The sequence below is a fragment of the Periplaneta americana genome, chromosome 6, assembly GCF_040183065.1.
Source record: "Periplaneta americana isolate PAMFEO1 chromosome 6, P.americana_PAMFEO1_priV1, whole genome shotgun sequence".
In the NCBI taxonomy this organism is placed as follows: Eukaryota; Metazoa; Arthropoda; class Insecta; order Blattodea; family Blattidae; genus Periplaneta; species Periplaneta americana.
In genome coordinates this window covers 90,902,842-90,930,662 of record NC_091122.1, presented here as the reverse complement: position 1 = coordinate 90,930,662, position 27,821 = coordinate 90,902,842, and the positions used below count along the sequence as shown (strand labels likewise).

Here is a 27,821-nt window from a genome sequence, read left to right as displayed (position 1 = left end):
ACCAATCAGAAAATAGCAATGTAGCAATATGAAAGCGCAAGTATCGATTATTCTCGGATATGCAATCGAAAGACAACTAGCGAAACGTCACGGAGGCTGGAAATCCAATACTGTCGCAGAAGGTTATGTTGAAGAATCGATCCAAAATAAAATTGAAATCTCAAATACAATATTAAACTCAGTCGAAAAAAACAACACACAAATTAACATCAATTCACCGTCATCTTCCAGCCTTTCACAAAGCACATTCCCGCAAATTCATTTCACCAATTGCACAATAAATAACCTACATTTGAAATAAAGTCAGTTTAGTTACTATAATAATTAGCGTTAATTGTAAATAATATTCAAATAAATTTAATTTGTCATCTCGTTTTTCAATGTCTAATTTAATTTCAATGTTATATCAAGATTAATGTTTATTTTACTCTCTAGATTATATCAAGGTCAATGTGGACATTTGTTTCTCGGAAAAAATCAATACTTTGGCGTCTGCGCACATCTCAGAATTTACGAGCTATTGCACAAGGTCAGTTCCGCTCCTCACTCAGATAAGAATAAAATGAATACTTCTGAATAATTTCAAGTTAGAAATATGGTCGAGCATAAAAAGTCGCATGAAACTTGACTATAATGGTAATTAAGACGCTCGTATGAAAATTATGAAACTCGCTTGCGCTAGTTTCATAAACATACTCGGGTCTTAATTACTACCAATATAGGCTCGTTGCATAATGTACTATTATTTAATCCGTCTTGTTTATGAAACTTCTGATAGGTATTTCTCTAATGTTCTCAAAATAAATTGAAATGTATTTACTACTTCAAGAGTACTACTACTTCTTCTTTAAGAAAAAAATAGTAGGCCAGAAATCACTTTGTCTATGTCAATCAAAACTTCGGATTAGATACTTTGCATAATCACATTTTACTTATATGTCATATAAAACAAAGGAAACATGCGCCAAGGACGATGCAAATGAAAGAATAGAGTGCATATGAGAGTAAAAAAATGATCAGGACACTCGACAACACAATCAGACTGTGTGCATCCATTTAAGAAAACACATATTTGAATCATCCGATAACAATGAAAGTAAATAAGCTATTTGGAATATTTTTCCTCTTATCATCTTCTTCTTCTACTTAACACGCAGTGGGAAGTGCTGTCCGTTGCACTTCTTTTTTGCTCATTAGAATATTTCTTCTTCTGTAAATATGTGTATAAAATATGACGTCTCCAAGATTGAATTAATTTTCGACATTGACAAAGAAGATGAAAGATTTATAATTAGCGGAAATTGAAATGTAAAGAATCGATTTAATATGACAGGTAAAGTTCTTTAAAGGTAAGAATTAATAATAATAATAATAATAATAATAATAATAATAATAATAATAATAATAATGAAAATGATCAATCCATTTCTACTGGTTCAAAGCGTTGCTACTGTTAACCAGTGAACAATAAACATACAGTACTGTAATTCGAGACTTCGTGGTAATTATATACTGGTATACTTCGTTCCCGGTGAGTATGCACTGAATATACACTTGTCTGGGAACTTGCGTCATGCTCACCACATGCTCAAGAAATCGCTCTAAGGACTTTCTTTTAGTTGGTTATTTAACGACGCTGTATCAACTACGAGGTTATTTAGCGTCGATGAGATTGGTGATAGCAAGATGGTATTTGGCGAGATGAGGCCGAGGATTCGCCCTAGATTACCTGGCATTCACCTTACGGTTGGGGAAAACCTTGGAAAAAACCCAACCAGGTAATCATCCCAAGCGGAGATCGAACCCGCTGCCGAGCGCAACTTCAGACCGTCAGGCAAGCGCCTTAACCGACTGAGCCACGCCGGTGGCTTCTAAGGAATTACAAATCGTTGAAAATAACAGTGCGATCTGAAGCTAAAAAAACCTCAAAGCAAAATGAATGATGTAACGTCACTATTATAACGGTCCAGTATATTGAATTCGAAATTTTTTTGTAGTTGACTGCTAATTACAAAGTGCTCAACGATTCGCATATTTATTGATTCAATTCTAGGGACAAGGATTCTAAGAAGAGCAACAGATGATAGAGGAAAATCGTAAACACGAATGTTCCACTTGAAAATTATTCAAATTGTTTGATAGCTCTTATTCATTTCCCACGTTATGAAATTATACTTCATTTTCTAACGTTCGTGGGAAATGTCTCGAGTACGGTCATTAAAAGGCACGCACTGCCTTGTCTTCTCTTTAAACCGAGGCCGCTCGGCACTGATCCAACAGATAGGAATGGGATCAACGAACCCCGAACTCCGATTAACGAAAGTAATCATAACCTCGGAATCTGTCGTTTTAGGGCATCGAGGCTGCTTCCGGAAACGATAACAGCCACAGCAAGGCAGTGTGGTGCTGACCGCACTGATAGCAACTCGACAGCTCGCACATTACGAGAACGGAGCGGACACAAACAACCGTTAACAAACTTCTATTATTATTATTATTATTATTATTATTATTATTATTATTATTATTATTATTATTATTATTATCATCATCCTGCAGTTCCTTCATCAGGCATTCAGCATTTGAAGTACTGACATACCTCATTCCAGGGTATTTAATATGCTCAATGTAATGTGAACAATTTCACTAGTTTCCAGTACAATAACTACTGATTTCGATGTCTCACTTTCTTGCTATTTGTTACGCATATAATTATTATGTAGCGGTGTTCCTCATAGTGTCGTTCGAAATGGCTGCTATAGAATAAATCTTAGGACTTTGTCTTAAGGGAACCCTAAGTGATGGTAAGGTGACTTCTGTGCTATTATTATTATTATTATTATTATTATTATTATTATTATTATTATTACTGCTACTACTACCACTACTACTGCTACTATTATTTAAACTTCAAAGTCTTTACTGAATGAATCACACTTTATAAGAAATTCATCTCTTTCATGCACGAACTAGGAGTTTATGCACAATCTATATTTGAATGATTTTATCTTTTGAATTTTTATGAAGAGTATTTATGAAGTCCAGTTTCGAAGATTAATTGACTATGCATATACCGATTAAAGTTATCATCACCGTCATCATCATCATCATCATCATCATCATCATCATTCTCATCATCATCACACAAAATTTTCACTAGATAGATAGATCTAAAATTTCCTGTCATCTATCTATTTCCAGAGAGGATCTTGAAAAACAGTTAATTTACATATTCAGTCCTCATTGTTGCTAAATTTCAAAGTATTCCTACTTTTCCACTTATTTTTCGTTTTACTATTATTATTATTATTATTATTATTATTATTATTATTATTATTATTATTACTATTATTATTAATACTACTATTACTATTATTATATTATTATTATTATTATTATTATTATTATTATTATTATTATTATTATATTTCTAAAGGTAAAGTAAATCCATGGCGCTACAGCCCAGGAAGGGCCAAGACCGACCAGCCGGCTGTTAGCCTCACGTCCACATGCCGAAGCAGAGGTGTACGATCATCCAACCAGAATGGAGGTATAGTGTAGTTAGCACGATGATCCCCCAAGCCGTTATAGCTGCTTTGCGAAACCGGATTTTCGCTACCTATCGTAGCTCCCCAAGTGCATCACGATGCTGGGTGGGCACCGGTCCCATACACTGGCCGAAATTTCATGAGAAAATTTCTTCCCCAATGGAGATTCGAACCAGCGCGCATTCCGTAATGCTAGTCCTAGACAGGATGCCTTAGACCACGACGCTACGGCCCGGGACTATTATATTTCTAAGTCGATAAAATATAATATAATATATACATACAACGTGTTCTATCAAGTGGCAAATCTTTCAGTGCAAACCCAGTATTCTCCAATCTTTCCTATTTTCTGCCTTCCTCTTAGTTGCCGCATACGATTCATATATCTTAATGTTGTCTATCATCTTATATTTTCCTCTGCCCCAGATTCTTAACTCGTTCACCATTTCTTTCAGTGCATCCTTCAGTAGGCAGTTTCCTCCTCAGCCAGTGATCCAACCAATTCCTTCTTCTCTTCCTGATCAGTTTCAGCATCATTCTTTCTTTATCCACTATTTCCAACACAGATTTAATTCTTATTCTGTCTGTCAATTCCACATGCTTCATTCTTCTCCACATTTACATTTCAAATGATTCTAATCGCTTCTTGTCGTAATGTCTATGTTGCTGCCTCATACAATGCTATATTCCACACAAAGCACTTCACCAGTCTCTTCCTTAGTTCTTTTTCCAGAAGTCTGCAGAAGATGCTTCTTTTTCTATTAAAAGCTTTCTTGGCCATTGCTATTCTCCTTTTGACTTCCTGGAAGCAGCTAGTGTTACTGCTTATAGTACACTCCAAGTATTTGAAGCTGTCCACTTGCTCTACTGCTTTATTTAGTATTCGCACGTTTACTTTCTTTATTCTTCTTCCGACAACCATAGTCTTCGTCTTGTTTGCAATATAATATAATACATTATTATTATTATTACTTATTATTATTATTATTATTATTATTATTACTTATTATTATTATTATTATTATTATTATTATTATTATTATTATTATTATTATTATTGTCTTTTTACTAATAGTAGGTACTTCACTGTTCGTCATTCATCCATATGTAGCCAGTTGTTAAATCAATTTACCGACAGAGTCGTTGCCCAGGGTGCGCCATAAGAGATTGGTCTACGTTAGACCCAAGATGAGAAGACGATTTCTTGTTGGGATGCCATAGGATGGCGGAGGAAACCCCTGTGTTACCTGTACCACGGACTTGCCAGGCACAAGAAATAAATCCCGGGTACGCCTGAGATCGAACCCAAGTCTACAGGATTATAAATCCACCGCTCTTGCTGCTAGACCACTGTGATGGCTCTAATAATAATAAGAAAGAAAAAAGAAAGAAAGAAAGAAATTTATTTTGTGACTTTTATCATTAAATTTCTAATCTTTATAGCCTACGTATTTAATGCATTACAGATATTTGTATCACTATAATTCCATATTTAAAAAAATACATTAATACTTTCATTATAATTAATTATTACGACAATCATGATTTTTTAATATAATTTTTTACTTTAACAAAATAAGTCCAATATCGATAACCTGCGAACTTATATCAGTGAACAGAACTGAGAGGGTGTGGGCAGTTATCACTGCGCGTGAACCGTGTCGGGCGCTGATTATGTCGAGATTAATTGGGGAAGTTCCGCGTTACAAACAAATAACTCGAGATAACTTATCTTGTTTACACTATTTCGGCCTATTCGATCCCCGACACAAAAATCACTCCAGTCTTCACAAGTTCATGGCGATCAAAATCTTCTTTCTGAAGTGCATTCGACTCTTGGTACGACGTCGACCCCACGGTCAATTAACAGAGTCCTTAAGTAGGTCTTTGCTTGGCTGGTTCCAGGACGGGTCCTACGCTTGGTCATCATTTGGCCATTGTGCGCCCGAGCTCTATATGTGCGACGATTGTCCAAGTTCGACATCTGGTCTAGGCGACATCTGTGAATCCGATGCTGATAGGCGGGCCATCCTGCCTCATGGACGAGTAGCCTGATAAGCCCCTTGGGCTCAGAGCCCCAAGCTCTTTCTAATCATCCGACGTTGTCAGTTGGGTCATCCTGTGTCAGCTCTTGATTGATAAAGCCAGATCCCATCTGCACACGAGTAACCTGATAAGCCTCAGGGGCCCTGAGGCTCAAGGCCTTCCTATATCAGCATCGGAAACCCGTGTTGCCCTCAAGACTTCACCCCAGCCTATTTTTACTATTGCAGATGATTGATGAAATGAGAGGGTGGTGGAGAGCGTTGGTGGAATGATAAAGGGAGACGGGAGTGCCCGGGAAAAACCTCTGCAACGTCTGCTTTGTCCATCACAAATTCCATTCACAATCGGTCGAGGATCGAATCCGGACCGCAGGGATGGAAGACCTGTGCGCTAGCACTTGAGCCACAGAAGCGGCCTAACTAGGCATTATATCAGACCTGTAACTCCTCAGAGCGACTACCTTACTACCCCTTCTTACCCCACCCACCTTTTCTACCAGTGCGGTCATGGCGTTCCAGTTACGGTCGGCTACATCAACATTAATTCTCGCGGCGGTAGGTATACAGTACGCTATCAAGAATTACAAATGTAAAGATAATAAAATCCTTAGGAGCATACCTTTAGAAAGTAAGAAAAAAATGAATGGGGAAATAAATAAGTTAAAAGACATGTAAAATATATTTTAAAATGTATGTGTACATATAATGTAAGAAGGTCAACCGATGTACTGTATATATCACCCTATTACTAGTAAAGCCGATTAAGTCCACTTTTTGTGTAAAATAAGTTAAGTACAGTCCCCGACTTGTCTTTCTGTGCTCTGTGTTCTACTAAAATGGAATAAGTTCGAAATGTTGCATGCAGGCAACAAACCAATTACTTTATTAGAAAAATTTATTATGATTTTTCGTGTAGTAATGAAGTTTTAATTCCTGTTTTTACAAAACTTGCAATACTGGTCTTAACTGGTTTTACTAGTAAAAGGGCGATAAATAAATTGTACGTTGATAATTGAATGATAGCTATATGACCGGATGTCAATGCTGTCATTCAACATTATAACGCACCCAGCTAAATAAATAAATAAACAAAATAAATAAATAACAATACGCGTACTGCAGTTTAAAGAGAACTGGAACATGGCAAAATCTAAGCCCGTGAAGAAATACTTCCAAAGGAAATGGGAATATGATTATTTTGTTGCTTAAGACGAAAGAATTGCTTGTTTACTGTGTCCCATCCAATTTATTTCTACTCGTCATTTCAATATTAAACCACATTTCAACAAAGCCCATATTAAGAATTATGGAATGCTCAAACTTTCGGGTAAGTTCATTATTACGAACTGTATATTGATTATTTATTTACTGTTAAATTAAGGACGTCATTTGTTGTGTTCATTTTGAATTGAAATTAATAGTGACTTTCAAGGTTCATACATACATACCGGTAATAAAATATTAATCGTTTTCATATACTCAATTTTGCAACAATTCATAAGTGTGATGGAAATAATTTAGAACATGAAATATTACCTCCGGCATATAATTACAAGAAAAGAAAAGTTTTTTAATGTTGGCAACATAACCTAAATTTTAAACCGCAAGGAAACGTGCATGTCGAATTAAGAATGGAAATGAGCTAATACGGGAGAACCGCCTTTAAAACTTATTTTTAAGGCTTAACTTTTTATTTCTGCTTCAATTATAATTTAGTATCCCAACGAGTTTTATCATTACTGCAAACACCCCTGAACTTTTTCACATTATGTTGTAAGCAAGAAACTTAACCACTTAATTATTTTTATTTGTAAATCTATCACTTAACGATTCCATGCGTATGATAGTATGTTATACTCAAATAATGTAGTGTTTTAAAACAAGGAACAAACACCATTTCTGACATAATGTTTAGCATAAAATAAGCCTAGTGCATAAGACAACGCGGATTCCCGAACTGAATAGCATTGTGCTGCTGAAAGAGGGACGACGAGCTAGCGCCGCTCTGCGGCAACTCACATGTACTACTCGCGTGACCACTTTTACTCGTAATGATTCAACAGCTGTTATCTAATGACAGTATCCTCGTATATTTTTACTTTCTTATTATTGGAAGCATAAAGAGAAAGTTCTGTGGTGCTGCGAAATTTCGATGTCCAAATTTTCACGGAAATGCACTTTTCAGCATAGGTACTTAATACGAAAAAACGTCCATTCTAGTATTAGACCTACTGTCTGTGTCTATGGGTATATATTCCTGGCTGGCTGTCTTCATGGTGGCTGGACTCGGGACGGGTCCGTACACTACGGTTTTGCCCATTGTGTACCCTATACATGCAATGACATCCTGCCTCAGCCCCTGGTAGAGCCAGGTCCCGTAACCTGATAAGCCCCAGGAGCCCTGAACCCCAAGCTCTTCCTATATCAGCATCGGAAACCCCTACTACCTCCAAGACTTCATCCAAGCCTATTTTTACTATTGCAGATGATAGATGAAATGAGGGGAGGTGGAGAGTGTTGGTGGAATGATAGAGGGAAACGGAAATACCCCGGGAAAAAACCCTCTGCAACGTCTACTTTGTTCACCACAAATCCCATCACGACCTGGCCGGGGATCGAACCCGGGCCGCCTTGATGGAAGACTTGAGCTACAGACGGGGCATTGGTAGGCCTACAGTGATTTCTCCTGAACTATTGGTCAGCTATTTTATATTCAATGCCGCTTTTTAAGAGTGTATTCTGTTATGATAAGTTAATAAAATGAAATATTTTGTTCATAGTAGAAGCACAGTCTAATATATACCGTCACGAAGCTTGAGTTTATGAGGGTACTAGGAACAATAGACTGTGCAGGTACTATTTCGTATTGTCTGTAATGAGGCGATAGTAGCGATCCTAGTGGTTAGCAATACTCTATGGATGCATATTTACTACGTATTGAGCTTCGTGACTGTATATATACTAAACTGTGGTAGTAGTAATGATGATAATTAATAGTAATAGTAATAATAATAATAATAATAATAATAATAATAAGAAGAAGAAGAAGAAGAAGAATCGGTGAACAGTGGCCTAACTACCTGAAAGTTACATTAATAATAATAATAATAATAATAATAATAATAATAATTTATATTTGAAATCAAAACGCACAACGTAGAACCACCGAAGAATCACGAGATCATTTTCTTCGTGTTCTTTAAATATATTAGTCTGTAATCATTAACTTGTATTACTGCAAATTGTATCAGTTTCTTTTGTTTCTGGCTAAGTGGAAGAGAAGGCCTGATGGCCTTAACTTAGCCAGAATAAATAATAATAATAATAATAATAATAATAATAATAATAATAATAATTATTATTATTATTATCATATTACATAAACATACGCAACAAGACCTGTGGAGTAACGGTCAGCGCGTCTGGCCGCGAAACCAGGTGGCCCGGATTCGAATCCCGGTCGGGGCAAGTTACCTGGTTGAGGTTTTTCCGGGGTTTTCCCTCAACCCAATACGAGCAAATGCTGGGTAACTTTCGGTGCTGGACCCCGGACTCATTTCACCGGCATTATCACCTTCATTTCATCCAGACGCTAAATAACCTATATGTTGATACAGCGTCGTAAAATAACCCAATAAAATAAAAATACGCAACAAGATAAAGGAACTAAAATTTTACGAACTTGTCAACGTGAGAGAAACTATGAGTCAACTTCATCACACTTTTTGGTTTTCTCTCTTTTTCAAACAAATTTCATCACATTAAAGAAACGTCTTCTACACATCCTTTGAGTCCTCCGACGAGCAGGTTTTCTCAGAATAAGTAGGCCTAGGTTCTGCTGCCATTCTTGTTCGAATGCCACGGCTACATCATCACCTAATAAGAATCGATCATTGTTGAAAGGCAAGTAATTTCTTTCCGTAGGCCTATTGGGATAATAATAAAACAACTGTTCTACTAATTTTAAAGTATTTTCCTGTTTTTACATATCACTCACTCTTCATATAATACTGAGCTAGAAAATTTGGTTTGTTTCGTCCTCTAAATCCAGAAACTTATAATAAATCCATCAAAATGTCCACCTCATCAAGAATTGACTTAGTATCTTTTAACAATGACCGATTCATTTATTATTTCTTAATACTGCCATACCACCACATCATTGCTTGTCAATATGAACATACCATCATATCGTGTTATACGGTCATGCCATCATATCACTGTTACTAAATATGTACAACCATACCACCATATCGTTCCGAGCCGTAGTGTCGTGTTAGGCGTCATGTCTAGGACTCGCGTTAAGAAAGGCGCGCTGGTTCAAATCTTCATGGGGAAGGAATTTTCTCATAAAAATTTCGGCCAGTGTGTGGAACAGGTACCCGCCCAGCATCGTGATGAATTTGGGGACCTACGATAGGTAGCGAAATCCGGTTACGAAAACTAGATATAACGAATGAGGGGATCATCGTGCTAAACACACGATACCTCCATTCTGGTTGGATGATCGTTCACCTCTGCTGAGGCATCGGCCAGGGCCCTGTCGCGCCTCGGGTTAATATTTTTACACCATCATATCACTGTTTCTGAATGCCGCCATTCTATCACCTCATTGTTTCTGATTACTGCCACGTCATCATCTCATTGTTTCTAATTACCGTCACATCATTCTTTCTCAATACTATGATAGAATTATCTCATTGCTTCTTAATATCGCCATGCCACTATCTCACTTTTTCTGAATGCCGCCATTCTATCACCTCATTGTTTCTGATTACTGCCACGTCATCATCTCATTGTTTCTAATTACCGCCATACCGTCACATCATTCTTTCTCAATACTATGATAGAATTATCTCATTGCTTCTTAATATCGCCATGACACTATCTCACTTTTTCTGAATGCCCCATTCTATCACCTCATTGTTTCTGATTACTGCCACGTCATCATCTCATTGTTTCTAATTACCGCCATATCGTCATATAATTCTTTCTCAATACTATGATAGAATTATCTCACTGTTTCTTAATATCGCCATGCCACTATCTCACTGTTCCTGAATGTCGCCATATTGTTTCATTGTTTCGCAACATTATCATATCAGTACATCATTATCTTTAAATATTGCTATATCATCTCACTGTTTCTGAATATCGCCATACTGTCATCACTGTTTTCTATATCACTGTTTACCAGTACATCACTGTTTCTTAATATCGCCATATCATCATCTAATTGAGGGGTTTGCCGGAAAAAGGGCATATACGTCAATATGGCGAATTGAGATACATGCAATCTAAGATTTTAAAACGCACCTGAAAAAAATGTTATACACGCACGCAGTCCTGTCCTGCAGGTATGTACAGTACAATCAAAACAAAGTTTCGTTACTATAATTAGCGAATTATTCACTACATTCTAAACCGTTTTCCCGAAGAAGGGCGTATAGGTCTATCCGCCTTTCTTCCGGCAAAGCCCTCAATTATTGTTTCTGAATATCGTCATAGCTACATTATTTGTTGATAATACCGCCATATCATCATCTCATTGTTTCTTAACATCTCACCATTTATTAATGCTTATCTGAACACGGACACACCATCAGCTCACTTGTCTGAATTCTGCCACACCATCACCTCGTTGTTTCCGAGCAGCTCTTGACCTAAGTCCTAAAGAGTCGTATCGAACAAACAATTATAATTTGCAGTCTGAAGAATGAAACAAGCAGGATTATAAAGCAGCTAGTGTCCGTAACTAATAAATGCGGCCCTGAAAAGAATTCGGAATGGTGTCACTGTGAACTCACCTACTCCACCGCTGCTATGAGTGAAAGGAAGCTACTTCTACTATAATATTAGTAATGAAAACATTTCACTCGCCAGTGATGACACTGACTTAAAATAACGAAGAATACCGAGTTGCTAAACTGATGTTTTCTACAAGTACCACACAAATCTTAGTGATGGGCCACACACTTTGAGTATCCCCAGTCACGAGAAAGTTTGTTTCGACACCGAACTTTGTCCAAGAGCCAGTGCTGTAGATTCCATTCACAATCAATATACTACCTACTTTTTAAACAGGAATATTTTTCTGTTTAAAATTTATAACCAAAACACTGTGTATGAACAAATTCACGACAGACGACATTCGAACTTCTGTCATAAATGACACAATGGGACTATTATCTGTGCATTTCGAACTGGCGGCTCAAGGTCAAGCAATGGGCTGCATTTGTCACGTGTGCTTACCCCAATCCTGGACCATTCTCCTCTACTAAAGTCAGTTGGGAGAGCCGGAATTACCAGTGCTTCAGTTCACATTTTTCAGTTCAGTGACTCGTGCGTGGTTTGTACTTTTGTACGTTTGTACAGAACTTGTTCTGTCAGTTCGAAATGCACAGATAATAGTTAATATAGAAAGCTAAATGCTGTATAAATGATTCAATGACACTACTCAATATCATCATCATCATCATCTTCATCTTCATCTTCATCTTCATCTTCATCTTCATCTTCATCATCGTCATCATCATTGCATGAAGTTCCGCGGTCTGTTATGACTAGAATGTGCTACAGGAGACTGGTCTACGCTACATCCGCGATTAGGTAAGATATTATGGAGCTTTGTCGGGATGCCAAGGGGAACCGGAGCTCCCGGAGAAAACCCCTGTGTTACCTGGAGCACGGACTTGCTCAACACAAGTTATAAATCAGGGGCACACCGGGGATCGAACTCAGGTTCACAGGATATTTGTAATGAAACAGAATTCAAGATTTTACCAAAAGATTTAAATACTTCTAGTCTATTTTCACATCATAGAAAATAATTTGATGTTCAACAAAGATAATATTCTGACGTAAATGTATATGTTTATGGAATTATTATATTATACTGTATGAGTTTTATTTAACAATATTCATACTTTTGTTCGACATGTGATCCAGGTGTAAACTAAAACTCATAATTATTATAGGTCTTTTAAAGAATTAACTATTTTTCAGTTTTATTGCTTTACCTTCAAAAGAAAAAAAATGCAGTTTCTAAAAACGTTAAAGTACTTGTTTTAAATGTAACCGATCTTTTCTTCTAATACGTTAAGAAATTTTATATTATTTTTGTTTTTTTTTATTACGAATATGAAATATGCAAACCAACACAGCGATTAGACAAAAATGGTATAGCACAAGAATTACAATCATAATAACAATATTAATGAAAATACGAGTAGTTCTACGCTGCTGCTGCTACTACTACTACTACTACTACTACTACTACTACTACTACTACTACTACTACTACTACTACTACTACTACTACTACTAATAATAATAATAATAATTGTAAATATTTTTAAATTACGCAAATTCTAATTTGTAAATTAAATGAATCAAATTTGCTGCTACACAAGTTGGCAATTTTAATGCATCTGGAGACAACGGAAAGAGATTTAGAATTTCTGCTGTAGAAAAGCTTGTGAGTTCTCTCATCTTTCATGAGAACATGATATTTAACATTGCTTATGAAAAATTCACAGCCTATTATCACCTTTAGGGACGTTGAATAAAAAAGGTAATCAATATAGTAGCTTTTGGAATATAAACTATGACATTTCGAATAATAATTAAAATTTTTCTCATAACTTCTCTTGGAAATCTATAAGAACATAACTGTATAAATTTTACTTGGATATTTTATAGTTCAACCAAGTCAGTTGCAACAATTTTACAGTCTACAGAAGCATATTCGAGTTCTAGTTTCGATCTCACTAACAAAGTATGAGTATTAAAAGTGAATCAGGGTAGAGAAAGACCGTATTAGCTCCAGCATTCAAATTGCAGGTTATAAAGTCTACATGTTTGTGAAAATAAAGTTTATTGTCAAGGATACTCTAAGATCTTTAACACGATCTCTTCTATTATTATTATTATTATTATTATTATTATTATTATTATCATTATTATCATTATTACTATTATTATTATTATTATTATTATTATTATTATTATTATTATTACTTTTGAAAGCTGTTTTATGAAAATTTAAACATATGACTATTTTACATTAAGTAAAGATATAATTTGTTTCTTTTTTTTTTTAATGTATACAAAATTTCGTATTACTTTGTTCTACATTCTTCTCAAGCTTTCTCTGCCTTTTGAATGAGTCCCCCTTTTCCTCACATTATTTTAGTGCGACCTCCTGGCTTTAGGTGTAGAATGTAGAATATTGTGAAATTTGATTAATTTTAATAACACTACAATGATCTAAATTGATTAGGTCATTAGGATATTGTTAATGAATGCGTCAGGAGTAACTTGTTATGTATTTTAAATTGTTAATTATATAAATAATTAAACAATATTGTATTAAATTCAAAATTTACAATAATTATTATTTTGTTCACGGCTCCCCATTAATGGAGGCTACCTTTTAAGAAAAGCCTAAACAATGTAAGATATTTTTAAAATATCACCGACTTCTGTCAGGTTCATTACGATCTAGACCGCCATATCTAAATGTGATTTCTCTTATCTCTAAATATTAATTACTAAGTGCATTGGCATCAATGCCTTACATACACTACTTATTACAACGTGCTGGCATAAATTCAAACATCCAGATAACATTTTATATGAATGTTAAAGACTGTTACAATCATAATATTTAGGTATCCAGATTTGAAAATTCTGCGATGACTTTAGAGTCTAGACCAATTGTCGGCAAAGATTGCGTCATATAAACTACACCTCCCAATACGCAGCAAAGGTGAAGGTATAGGGGGAGGATACACAGACTGCTTAACGTTGAATGAACAAGTGATGGTTAAGGGGAGAGCGATCATGCCTTACCCCTCCACCCTGCTTGTGCATTAAAGAGTTGACTCGCGAGTCAAATGTCGACCAGCGGTCTAGACTATCAGCCTATGTCACAAGTGGTCTTGGTTTGAATCCCGGTTAGTAACACTTGGGCGGGAAAGGTCGCAGTTGTGAGCTTTCTCGGGGTTCTCCCGTTTCTCCAACATAGGCATAGAAATCATTCCAATCAATCTTCCTCCGCTTCAGTTCGTTGAGGGAAAACCTACAATGCGCGAAAGTTCGGCAAAAAAACTTACCCACATGCATTCTCCGACAAAGAGTGTAGGTTAGGCTATGTTTTGAGTAAAGAAGCCCTACACTACGCGTAGAACGTTTTTAAATAAAGCTATGCATTTTATTTTTATTTTATTTATAATGTGATTACAATATGGTAGTAACGGTTAATGACTTTCTGAGATTATCTTGCGGTCTGTATGATGGAAGCCAATAGCTCAGCTGCGAACAGTGAAAAGTTCAGTTCAGCAGAAGAAAATGAAACAGGCGCACTGTAGCATGGATCAATATCTTTCTAGTTCTATTGCTTTATTGATATTCACTTTAGAGTGAGAACATCAATGTTGAGTGCAAATTGACGAAAATTCTGAATCATAAAATTATTTTAAAAGTTTAAACTATTTATTGTGTTGAAGTTAAGAAATTAATTAAATACAAAATCCTAATAAAACGTGACAGGGATTTTACCTTGGATTGCATTAAACATCTTTACTCTTGGTATGTAATTAAGTTCACAGACTTTAAGTGTTGCCCGTACCACAGCCTGTCATACACATTGCAAATGTAACCGAACTGTGCCTCCCTCATGGTGGCGTGGTCACCCTCTCTGCCTTCCACAGTGGCGATCCGGGTTCGATCCACGCTTGAGTCAAGAAGAAATTTGTGTTGGACAAAGCGGACGCGAGGGATTTTTATCGGGATCACTCCATTTCCTTCACCATTATCATCATCATTCCACCATACTCCTCAATGACCCACACTCTGCTAGATCCCGAGCCAGACTTCCAGAACAAATAAAAAACGGCTATAAAGTTGTACACATTGTGTTTAATACCGACTATTATTATTATTATTATTATTATTATTATTATTATTATTATTATTATTATTATTATTATTATTATTATTGTTAAATATAACCGAGCTTATTCTTAATAATCACCCTTGGAAAAGTGAACTCATTTATAAGTTATACTTGCACGTCCAAGAGTTATCAGCGTCATAAATTCCCTTTTGTATTATTTCATTTGGAAACTGCCATATATCTGCTGAATGTAATAATGAAATCAATAGTGCTGTCGCTATAATCAATTTAGCTTTATCTTACATGATGTGTTACATATTTTCCCAGTTTGTAGGTCGAATATACACGTTTTACGTCAAAATAAAGTACAAAATTACAGAGATGAAATTTTGACAAACTTACGATGATAGTTATGTTATAGAATTCTAACTTTTTGCATGTTCTGTATATTCCTTTGGCCGACAGAAAAATACAAATTGATAAGGCAATTTATTTTATTTGGCCTTAATGTACTTCGCTCGGAGCGACCAAGACAAAAAACAGGGGCAAGATCATATTTTCCTGTGTTCGTAATTGGCTATCTGTATCGTGAGTAAATCCGTCAAATGCAAATGAAATACACAGAGGCAGCTGTATAAGCTGTTCATTACAAATACTAATCTAAAGGCACGCTACCAATAAAATAAACGGTGACATAATATACAAATTATCCGTAATTTCACATTATATATTTTAAGCATTAATTTCTTAAACAGTCACTTTCTATAACATGTGTCGTATGGGTGGTTGGTTTACAAATACTCAGCTGTTCGCAATCACCCCGTTCCACTATCGATGAGACTTTGATCGATTAGGATTCCCTGTATCTCTGTTTGGGCAAACCTGTCACTGTCAGTCAATGTACTTAACAACTATATATAAACTTACGCGTTTTCATTGCTTTTAATTAAACACTTTATTGACAAACAACTTGCACTGTTTTATTTGGAATTTTTTCCTATTTGAAGAAATATTACCTAATTAAAAACATCGTTACATTCGATTTTAGTATTTGTTGCTGTGAAAGCAATATAACATGAAAGAAATGTCCACCGCTGTGGAGTAACGATTAGCACACCTGACCGTGAAACGAGCTGGCCCGGATTCGAATCCTGGTTGGGACAAGTTACCTGGTTGAGGCTTTTACCGGGGCTTTCCCTCGTTCCATTAAGAGCAAATGCTGGGTAACTTTCGGAGCTGGACCCTGGACTCATTTCATTGGCATTATCACCTTCATCTTACTCAGACGCTAAATAACCAGTTGAAAAAGCGCCGTAAAATAACTGACTTAAAAATTAAAGAAATACAGAACGATATCGCCATGAACTCCCTCGTATTGAACAGCAACACAGCAGTGTTATGGAAATAAGTGCAAGTACTTTCTTCAGTAATAGAGAACAATAAAAGGAACCAAGAATCTCGTAGACGTTTCGGTATATTTCGTAATGTTTTACGTACTGCACGACACTAAGCAAGTAGTTTGCTGTGATTGAGTGCGTACTTGACCTTCAGAAAGGTGGTAGTGGAGGAATGGCTCCAAGAGGGATTGCAGTAGTCGTCACTCAACAAGTTATATGAATGTGAGCATAAGAATTCTATAAATTTCTCCATGCTCTGTGTTAAGTACTTATTTAAATAATTACATATCTAGTATTAAACAAAATTTGTGTTAACGGTAGTCTCTTGTATTAAATAAATAACATGCAAAGATATAAAGAATAATATGATGAATCAACATGCACAGTATTTGGTACTGGAAACAATAATTGAATCGCTTATTTCAGAAACCAGTCAAGCGCCAAGTTAGTCAATTGTGGGGGGGGGGGGGAACTGTCTAGCATCAGACTAATGGTTTGGTAGTGGTTATAATATTTTTTGCTAAAAGTAGTACATATTTCAATACTTTTTATCTAAGGAAAATTATTTTGTGCTTTTTGACTTAGGTGTAAAAAATATGAAAAAGTTTTTCACTTAACTGGTTTTTGCAATAAAAGAGTGGTGCAAACGTATTTTTTTTGGCATAATTCTCGAATTGTTTAGGATTTTGTTATAAAACTTATATTTTTAAAGGAAATGTGTAATGTCTTTAGGGGTAGTATTTTCAAGCAATAACTGACAAATTCTTCCTAATCTGTTATGTGAAATACCATGGATTTTCATAAACACATTCTTGCAAACATGTTTCAGTACACCACCAGTCCTTAAATTACAATTGTAAGAATGAGATCTTTTAAAAGTGTCTTCCTGAACATTTTCTGGACCTTGTTTTTTACGTGTACGCTTAACTTCAATAACCTCAACCAAAGTCTGAATATAGGTGACTTGAGAGTTTTTATTTTCAAGAGAATGAAAATACCTTCATGTTTCATTTATCACTTCCTCATTTATGTTTAAATCACATTTCGCATTGCACTTGCAAGTGATAATGTCGGGCTTGGTTTTCTGAGGTACTTGCCTGCCAGAATAAGAAACATAGCCTTCTCCTTTTGTCCTTGAATTGTGAATAGTATTACGTTTATAAGCTTCTTCGTTTACCACTCCTCGTTTCCTTTTAGGTACAGGTTCATCTTCTGAACTTTTAGACATTTCACTAGGATATAGGTCTATTGTCATTATTAAAAAACCACTACGCTAACCACAAAACACTTTTTAAATCAGCTGGTCACAAAACTATGAACACAAAATGTACCCGCAGTTTACTGCAGAAACCAGTCAAGTGCTGTCGCTGGACTGGTTTCTGACCTAAACACGAAATTCAACGTAATGCCGGGCCATTACAGAAGGATGGCATTGGACTGTTTTCAGCACTAAAATGTACGCATACCCTCACAGAACATTATGCTGCCTTTAACTCATTTTTCCTTGTTTTGGCGTTACCTCTTATTTACAGCAATACAAATCTCAATTAAGACAATTGAGCACCAAGAATAATAACTTTGTAAAGAAGAGAATCTTTTTGTGATACAGTTGAAGAGTGACTTCCGGATAAACAAACATAAAACAATTCATTGAAAGATTTGAAAAGGCAAACGGCAAACCCCTATCTGCGGGCACCTTAATCTTGCTGGTGCTTATGTTAATTTCGAAAAAAAGAAACTAATACTGGACAAACTGTTAGCCTAAGGAAAAAGTTACAGAGAAAGTTGCAATTTGTATTGATTTTACCCGTCATCTGTCAAAATTTGTTCACTTATTTCCCTAAAACTGCTTATATATTCAGAATGAAACACAATTACACAAGAAAAAATATTTATATCATTAATAATACGAGACCGGACACAATACTCACAGAGATTAAGAAGCGGTTTTGATGATGCTTGGAAATATAGTCGTGGGTTAGGATCTAGGGTACGGCATGATTGTCTGCGTCACTGTGGTGTCCTAGTGTGTCTAAGAAGGAAATCTGACATCATTCTGACTTCATGTCACTGGAATTCCACCAAATGTCAGTTTTGTGAAGGGTCCAAAAAATCTAAATTATGGTTGTAGAAGAGATTTCATTTTGGACATGTAAATAGCTGACAGTCTTAAATTTATCCAGGAGTAATCCACATGAAATATACTAACTTTTAGTAAAATGTTCTCGGTTCTTATATGAAATAAAAAATAAACAATATCGACTTAGTCAAAAGAAATCATAACGATTTTCTTCTTGAATTTTGTATTGCCGTACGTAGAATAAACGATACAGTTTGTACAGAAGGAAAAATTATTTCACACAATAAATCAATTATAATATAAAGATTTCTTTATACTTTTCGTTGCGATTTTACTATAAGATTTTAGCTACTTCAGTTAGATGAATGACTGTATAGGTGTGAAAGGATCACTATTTCTTAAAAGAATATTAACGGCCCGTAAGTGAGCTGCCCCCTTACTCTGCTTAGTTGAATTTCCACACAAACTATTAAAGCTACAAGAGTCAATGGGAATTAGGAAAGAAATTAATATGTTTAGAATGTCATGACGCACCACTAATATCGTTTAAAATTTGTGTCACTTTGAAATATCGATTTTCGTAAACAGTAATATAATATGATAAATCATTACAATATGTCATTAAGTATTTTATGTGAATTTGTACAAAATTAATGATTATCTATTTAAACTGTACTATTCATAAGTAAAGTCGATGTCTTACTTAATAGAATGATAAAGAATGTATTTTGTGTGTAATCTATAAAACGAAAGTGTATCTTCTTATAACCATAAAGTGAATAATTCCATTTACGTACTATACATCTTTTTAATGATAGTTCAATAATAACACCTGTAAACAATAATACTGTTCGCGACATGATACAGGAAATGTTTTGGCGCGAAGAGCGTAAGACGTATCCTATGGTTAGAAATTATCTGTCATCTTCGTGATACGCATGTCTTCATGATGGAGAGACTGATCGTAATCGGCGCAGAACACAAGAGCAGGACTCACCCTTGTTGGCGGGTGGCTGCGCGGCCTTCTTCTTCTTCTCCGAGGCTGGCTCGCTCCAGCACAGCAGCTTGCTAAAGGTCTTCATGGCACTCGGGAAGCTGCAATACTGACAGACGTCGCGAGACGGTGCAGCGAGCGAGCAAGCGAGCGGCCTTCAGCACGCCAATCAGCAGGCCCTCCGACATGTCTCATTTTACCATTGCTCCATTATCACCTAAGAAGCCATGAAGTCTGCTCCAATTCTGAATTCCCTCGCAACAACAGCTCGCGCATAACAGGTCAAGCCTCTGCCAGCAGCTTACGGATCATGGCGACTTGGCTTCGGAGGAGATAGTTTTGGAATGTTCATATTTTACGGTCATCTCCATTACACGACATGGAGAAAGGTCTACGTCTACAAGGTTAAGGCTCCCACCGGTAGGCTAAAGGCCTACTTATACAATCGTTATTAATGACAGTCCTACGTGACCGCCATCTTTATCCCTAAGGAACTGATCCTGATATTCATTTCTGTTAGAAGCTGAATAAACTCCAGAGTCGTAGTGCAACCAGAAGGGATAGATCAATGCAGAAGTTATATGACCGCATCGAGAATCGAACCCGAGGCCCTTTCGGCTTACAGCGTAACGCCAACGCTACCGAGCGCCCACATTATACGAAATGCTAATGTAAAGTATTGTGCTGCTTCAAAAAGTCGATTTAGATATTTTCACGGAAATCCACTTTTTCAGCATCCAAGAAAGACGAAAAGAAATATCTGCCATGACGTTTGTATGCTTTTCTGTTTGTGTTCAGTGATTTCTCTTCAACTATAGGAAATGTTTTTTTTTTCTTTCTTCCGTATGGCATTCAATTTTTATGAGTGAATTTTTCTGAGAATGATGCACGAGAAATATAATATGTTTTATATTTACTCGTAATTAAAAATTAGCGATTCATTCAAAATCAAACCCGACGATTTTTTATGTTTGTTTCACATAGAATTCGTATTGATTATTTAATGTCGCAGTATGAACTGCGAGCTTATGGAACGTCTACAGGTGGTAGTGAGATTATATTTTGACGAGACGAGTTCGAGTACTCGTCCGGGGTAAAGCTCGGAAAAAAATCTACCAGGTAATTAACCTAAGCGGGATTTGAACCCACGCCAGAGCGCAGTCCAGGGGCAGAAGTCTCATCGCTGCTATGGAACTCGGCGGAACCAGAGGGGCAAGAAGATGAGGATGTAGGATTGTCTTTCAAACAAAATATAAATAATATGAATCAATTTATTGCATTCACACTGACAAAATATATTCTAAACAGAAACAGTGTTTTAGGAACAGACGTAAACTTAAACTGCTAGGCATTACAGTGTGTTTATGCCGCCAGAAAAGTAATTCTGGAACAATCGATCTACTGGAATGCAGTCGAATAATAGATATCAAATGCTTATCGCTTAGCTGTGATCTGTGGCTGGTTTCACACATTTTTAGAACAGAGAAAACCTGCTCACATAAGTACATCGTACAAAACGTACTCATTATTTTTGCTGAATGTCTGTGCAGACGTGGAAGACGATCAGATGAGGTGTAATGATAGAATGTAGTTATATCTTCAGTTATTTTGAACTTCACCTCAAGAAAGCTGTCACATTTGAGATCTATTAATTCCATTTGAAGCGTGGAGGGAACTGTGGATATATCAACGGGAAATTGGAACATGACTATTTGAAAATTCTACTGGATGGATTCTATTTCACTGAATCGTTCCTCAAATGCCTTATCTAAGTTAGTCAAAGACTCCATAAATGCAGCGTATTGTGAATCCGTAACATTAGACAGAAATTTGCTTAGGCTTGGAAAATGAGGCAAATTGCGTTCTTGCATTTGTCGTGTCCACAAATTAAGTTTCATTCGAAATGTTTTAATTTTATTGAACAAATCAATAATCAGCAGATCTTTACCTTGCAAGGAAATATTTAGGTATTTTAAATGATTTGTCACATCTGTTAGGAAAGCCAAGTCTACTACAAGCCAAGCAGGGTCGATCAGCTGGGGAAATGCTCGAGCTAGCGCGCTGTTACGTCATCACAGCGTAATTCACCTCGCTCTGCTCTAGCTCCACTTATATGCACTGAGTGCAGGTTGCCCTCTGTGAGCACGTCTGCCCTAGGCCACGCCAGTTATATTACTTAAAATAATCTGACAAGTGGGGTGACATAGTCCTTATGAAATTGAAAATAATTTATTAAAGACATTAATTAATATCTACAGAATTATTTATATTCTTTATTTTCTAAGACCATCGTCTTTGGTATAGAAGATTAAAAAAAAATAGTTGAGCCGATGTGTAGAACTAAGAAGCAAAAAAGAAAAAAAGAGGCACCTATATAATTCTTTAATACCCCTTTATCTATTCGCTGTCCAAGGTTGGACTTGTTAATGATTACTAGAAAAGGACGAGTAATAAAATAGTCATTACTAATACTGTGTTTGTAACAATGATCAAGAGAATTATTGTGGAATTTTGAAAATAAAATAAAAATATTCAAATAAATAAATAAAGGAACGTGCTTTTCTTGCATTAACAATTCTACAGTATGCACCATGCACCTCATTTTGCACTTTGCCAGTCGTTCTCAAGAACTCCTTTTTCTAAAGTAAAGAACATTTACATGCTTCTTGCTGTCGTGCACACAATAATATTCGTCCAAGAGGAATAAAAAATGGAAATTATTTCTCATATAATATTTGTTCCTTTTCTTTAATGGCCTGAAACATTATCTGCCCGTCTAGATTTTGAACAGATGTACACACTTTATAGACCAACGCATGATTTGTTTCATTATTCTAATATTTTAACGTATGAAATTACCAACTCTTTCACATACTTATGTGGAAAATGTATGCAAGATTTCTCTCATTCAAGAAATGAAGAATCTTAAAAAATAGGAAGTTATTCGTTAATTTACATGCATATTGTACATATCCAATATGTTATCTATTAATTAGGCAGAACTGAAGAAGTGTATGAGGAATAATTGAAATGATGTACAATGATTAATTATAATACAAAATACTTTTACGTAAGTCCAATTCATGTCATGTCGGCATTATTGTTTCTAATCCCAGAACGAAATATCGTTATTCAGGTATAGAGCTTTGAAGTTTCTTATTCATTTGGACTGAAATGATAATTTCCGGCGTAACTGTTTCAAAATTATGGTAAGATCGTAAATTTTCGAAGAGAAATATATTTATGTTAGAATGTACTTGCGACTAATTCATTTAAAACACATTTCAGTAAAGAGACAATTTATTACTTATTATGTAAAATGTTATGTATCTTTTACATGGCAATAACATTCTATTAAGTATGCAAAGGAACGACGCTTCAAGGTTATACCAATATCCAAGTTATCTTGGAAGAAGAAGTAGTAGTAGTGTCGTAGTAGTAGTAGTAGTAGTACAGTAATAGTACAGTAGCAGTAGTAGTAGTTGTAGCAGTATTAGTAGTAGTAGTGGTAGTAGTAATAGCAGTAGAAGTAGTAGTAGTAGTAGTAATAGTAGTACAGTAGCGGTAGTAGTAGTTGTAGCAGTATTAGTAGTAGTAGTAGTAGCAGTAGAAGTAGTAGTAGTAGTTGTAATAGTAGTAGTAGTAGTAGCAGTAGTAATTGTAGTAGTACAGTAATAGTACAGTAGCAGTAGTAGTAGTTGTAGTAGTAGCAGCAGTATTAGTAGTAGTTGTTGTAGTAGTAATAGCAGTAGTAGTAGTAGTAGTAGTAGTAGTAGCAGTAGTAGCAGAAGTAGCAGTTGTTGTAGTAGTAGCAGTAGTAGTAGCATAGCAGTAGTATTTTATTTAAGACACTTTCAAAAATATTCAGCATCAAAATTCTAAGTGGGCGAGACATGTCTGATAAATTTTGATTGGAGCCATCTGTCAAGAGCAGGGTTCTTTTACATGCCATAAATTTACGACACGGAATCCACAGCTTTTCTTTCCTTCAGTAGGAAACCACGTTAAGAATTTGTAATGTCCCTTAACTCTCGTTCTGCCATATTATTTTATATTTTATTCTTATGAAGGGGGTAATGGAATAACACCAACAAAATAATATGTATTTAACAATAAATTTAAAAATGTGTTTACTTTTAGTTCTATACCCTTTTAAATTTAGTAATGAATGCACATCATATTTTAATTTTGAGTACCCTAACCGTTTATTAAGCCCTTCTTTCATTCTAATAATAACAGTTTTTATATTGGAGAAAAAAGAATGAAGAATCAAATTACTGGTAAAATTAATCTTCAAATATTACTGAAACAAATTAATAAAACTGCGCTTTTAATTTATCCCAATTTTTTTCACTGGGATTAATTTTTCATTCAAAGCATTCATAAACACCTGTATCTCATCTTTGAAGATGGCAAACCGGTTTTTTGCAAGAGACGCATATGAACCTTGTTTTTCTGTCTTGATTCCTAGGACATGACTCACGTCTTTTTGCAGCAATCATTTTTTGAGAACCTTTAATGTTGCATTGGAGAATTTCTCCTTTTCGATTCAATGGCAATAGCTTCAATAGCACTTGCAACGTTCATCTGCATACCACTTGGGTTTCTGACTCTTTTATATGTAGTTTTGATGACATCAGAATAAGTGCATGAAGAAAAGTCCTCTTTCGTTTGAAGTTTCTCAGTCAGCCTGAATATTTTCTGTTCACGGAATATGTGCATTCAAGGCTGCAATATCTATCATCTCTATGAAAATCTGCTAGAACCATTGATTTGATAATCATGCCTCGTTTAGTCTTGTGGCGCTCAATTCTTTTTCTATTAGGCTATTTTCTTCTTCTTCAACATAGTATTGTACTGACAATATAATGACACCTTTATTTTTTTAGGAGGCATTAAAAACAAGGATAATGTCTTTGATGAACCACAAAAGTGACCACTTTTCTTTCTTTCGGAGATTTGGTTATATGATCTTAATATTGTCGCTAGTGTCAGGTTTCTATCCATTAATTTTTCCGCAAGTGAACTGATGTAGAAAAGTTATGCTTTGTAATACCAGTAAATAATATGCTCACCCAAATCCATCGCAATACGTAGACCTTGATTTAACTATAACAGATTATCTTTCATTCCAATATGGATTACTTAAATATTACGCAGACAACCAGTCTGCTGCGTCACACACACAAACATACGTATGATACCTCCCCAATTTTGACTTAATTTATACCCATTTTGTATGAGCAGTTTCCCATCTATAGTCAAGCACTCGTTCTGTTTGTAACTAATTATGTATTATTTAACAAAAATATGAAACTTCTCTTATTTCTCGCAGCTTATCACTGGCTTTGCACCTTTTGCTTTGCGAGTTTGTCAACAAGTCTCAGTGCTGAAGACAATAATTGGGAACTTGTGCGAGAAATTGTGGCTGTGATAAATGAATTTTGGAAGATTTAGTGACTGCTCCATAACAAAGATATAGCTGTCTGATTTCCATTCATTTTTCCAGTAACTAGTAATATGTCTTTCCATTGTTTGGGATTTTATGGTTTTTGTGGGTGAATTTAAGAATAGCTTTCTAAAACTTAATCTCCTTTATCATTATTATGTTCACAAGTAACACAACATGTCTACCTAGGGGGGATGTGAGAAGAAACATATTCATTCTGAACCTGTATATCTGTACTGATTTGTCAAACCAGATTTTTGCGAAGAATACTGTATGCAGGTCTCCGACCTTGGCCAAGACAGACCACTTAGATTTGAACGTACAATACCTGTATTAGATGATTCTATATCACTGTCTTCATTGTCAACATCTCAATCTCGGGCACTTAGACCATTACTTTGTCCATTGGTTTACTCATTTCAGCATCTATAGATTCTTCTACACTTGGCCTCTTGTTTTGTCAATTTGTTCCACTCATTTTTATTGTACCACGAGCTCCTATCAATATTATTTTCAGAATCACATTCACACCACACGTTATACATCTCAGACTTTTTCACAGAATTCATCTGGGCTGTTAATATTCAAAATTTAATCAAATTCTGCAAGACTATACTTGTTCGCCATATTTATAATGAGAACTGTTGTACTATGGATGGAGAGAAAAAATATCAAATTTTAATTAAGCTTTCAGAGAATTGTCGACATGCAAATACTAAATGTTATCAACACAAACTAAAAGTTTATTTCTTTTTATCCTTTGTTCAAGAAAAGTATAATCAAACTGAATATTTCATATCAGATAATTAACAATTACACAAACAATTTCCATAATAAAATGTAATTTGGTCACGATTGCTACGCTGAACACTTGAATAGGATTAGAGTTTTTCCAACAAACGATTGCCCCATTAGCAATGTCGGTATTATGAATTCGGACCAACTCTTAGTATTCTCAAGTTTGGAAGCGGAGTCCTAGAGAAAGGGTAATGTTTGTCAATTGTATTGGGTCCCAGATATTGTATGCCCTAACTCTGTAATTTTTACCTTCAATAAATTTTGTAATTGTAATTGTAATTTGTATAATTTTATAATATGTAATTGCTATAAAATTGTAAATATTTAGTTTTGTATTTGGTATTTGTATTCAATATTCTATTATGTATTTTTTGTGTTTTGTATTTTCTTATTTGATATATAATGAGATGCCAGACATGTAATGGGTTAAATTCTAATAAAACCGTATGTAACAACAACAACATATAATTCAGTAATCACACGCTAGGGCTGATTACCTGGTTGGATTTTTTCCGAGTTTCCCAACCGTAAGACGAATGTCAGGTAATCTAAGGCGAATTCTCGGCCTCATCTCGCTATCAACAATTCCATCGACGCTAAATAATCTAGTAGTTGGTACAGCGTCGTTAAATAACCAAGTAAATAAATTGGTAACCGTAAGTGCCCGAGTTATTTAATATAATAATGTAGCAACATAACAAAATCATAACAACTACCAAAGAAAAAAAAAACAGATTAACCCAAGTATAATTTTTTTAATTCATAAAACAACGAATATATAAACTTCCACGATATTAACCCCTTGAGACCTGAATTTATATTAAACAAAATTGAAAAAAAACTGGTCACATAATCATTCTCGGGATCCAAAATTCCCAATTTAAGTCTTCGCAGAAAATAAAAATTTGGGAATGATTTTGACCCCTGGGGCCCCAAAATTTTAAATTTTATTTTTAATTCAGGTATAGAAATATTTCAAAAATAATATTCTCCATTTCTATCACAATGAATTTTTCAAAATATTTAAAAGTATCGAAGACATTCAGAAAAAAAGAAACAATGTACACTATAATGTACATCAGGCCTGAAGGGGTTAAGAATTTGTGCATGCGAAGAAATATGAAAAAATTGCATATTTGTAATCTGGTTACCTCTCTTAGTAGTAGAGAGAGTAAATTCCATCGCCCTCGCCCGGGTTAGGACCCATGAACCCCAACTATAATGCCTAGTATCATAATCACTACATCGCCGAGGACGACATCGTGAATAAAGAAGGATGTATCTACATGCCATCATATAAAACCATTTAAACAGTAATCTTGCTATTCACGAAAAAATAAATAAATCTGAAATTTGCTGGCGCAATCAAAGTAGTATTACGAGCAGAAACTTGAATTCTATACAGTGTATACGAAAATTGGGAACATGAAAATAAATCCAGATCAGTCAAGAGTCATGTAATTTGTCCTAAACATCTCGGATACAAGAATTGCAATACTAATTCTTCAAAGTTAAAAACTGACAATTAAAAATTTTAGTTGATGAATATATTGTTTATTTTTCAGTCAATGACTTACCGCATAATATTTGAGGATTTATTCCTTTATATTAC

General features: G+C 35.3%; 1 protein-coding gene across 1 annotated transcript in view; it reads right to left on the bottom strand.

Annotated features, from left to right (window-relative positions):
• The window catches only part of LOC138701488 (scavenger receptor class B member 1-like), a 180,099-nt gene extending 159,990 nt beyond the window's left edge, over positions 1 to 20,109 (bottom strand). The window contains exon 1 of the mRNA XM_069828404.1: positions 19,966 to 20,109. Coding sequence (XP_069684505.1) covers positions 19,966 to 20,050 — 85 coding nt within the window. The 5' untranslated portion in view covers positions 20,051 to 20,109. The remainder of the gene's footprint in view (positions 1 to 19,965) is intronic.
• Positions 20,110 to 27,821: the final 7,712 nt, after the last annotated feature.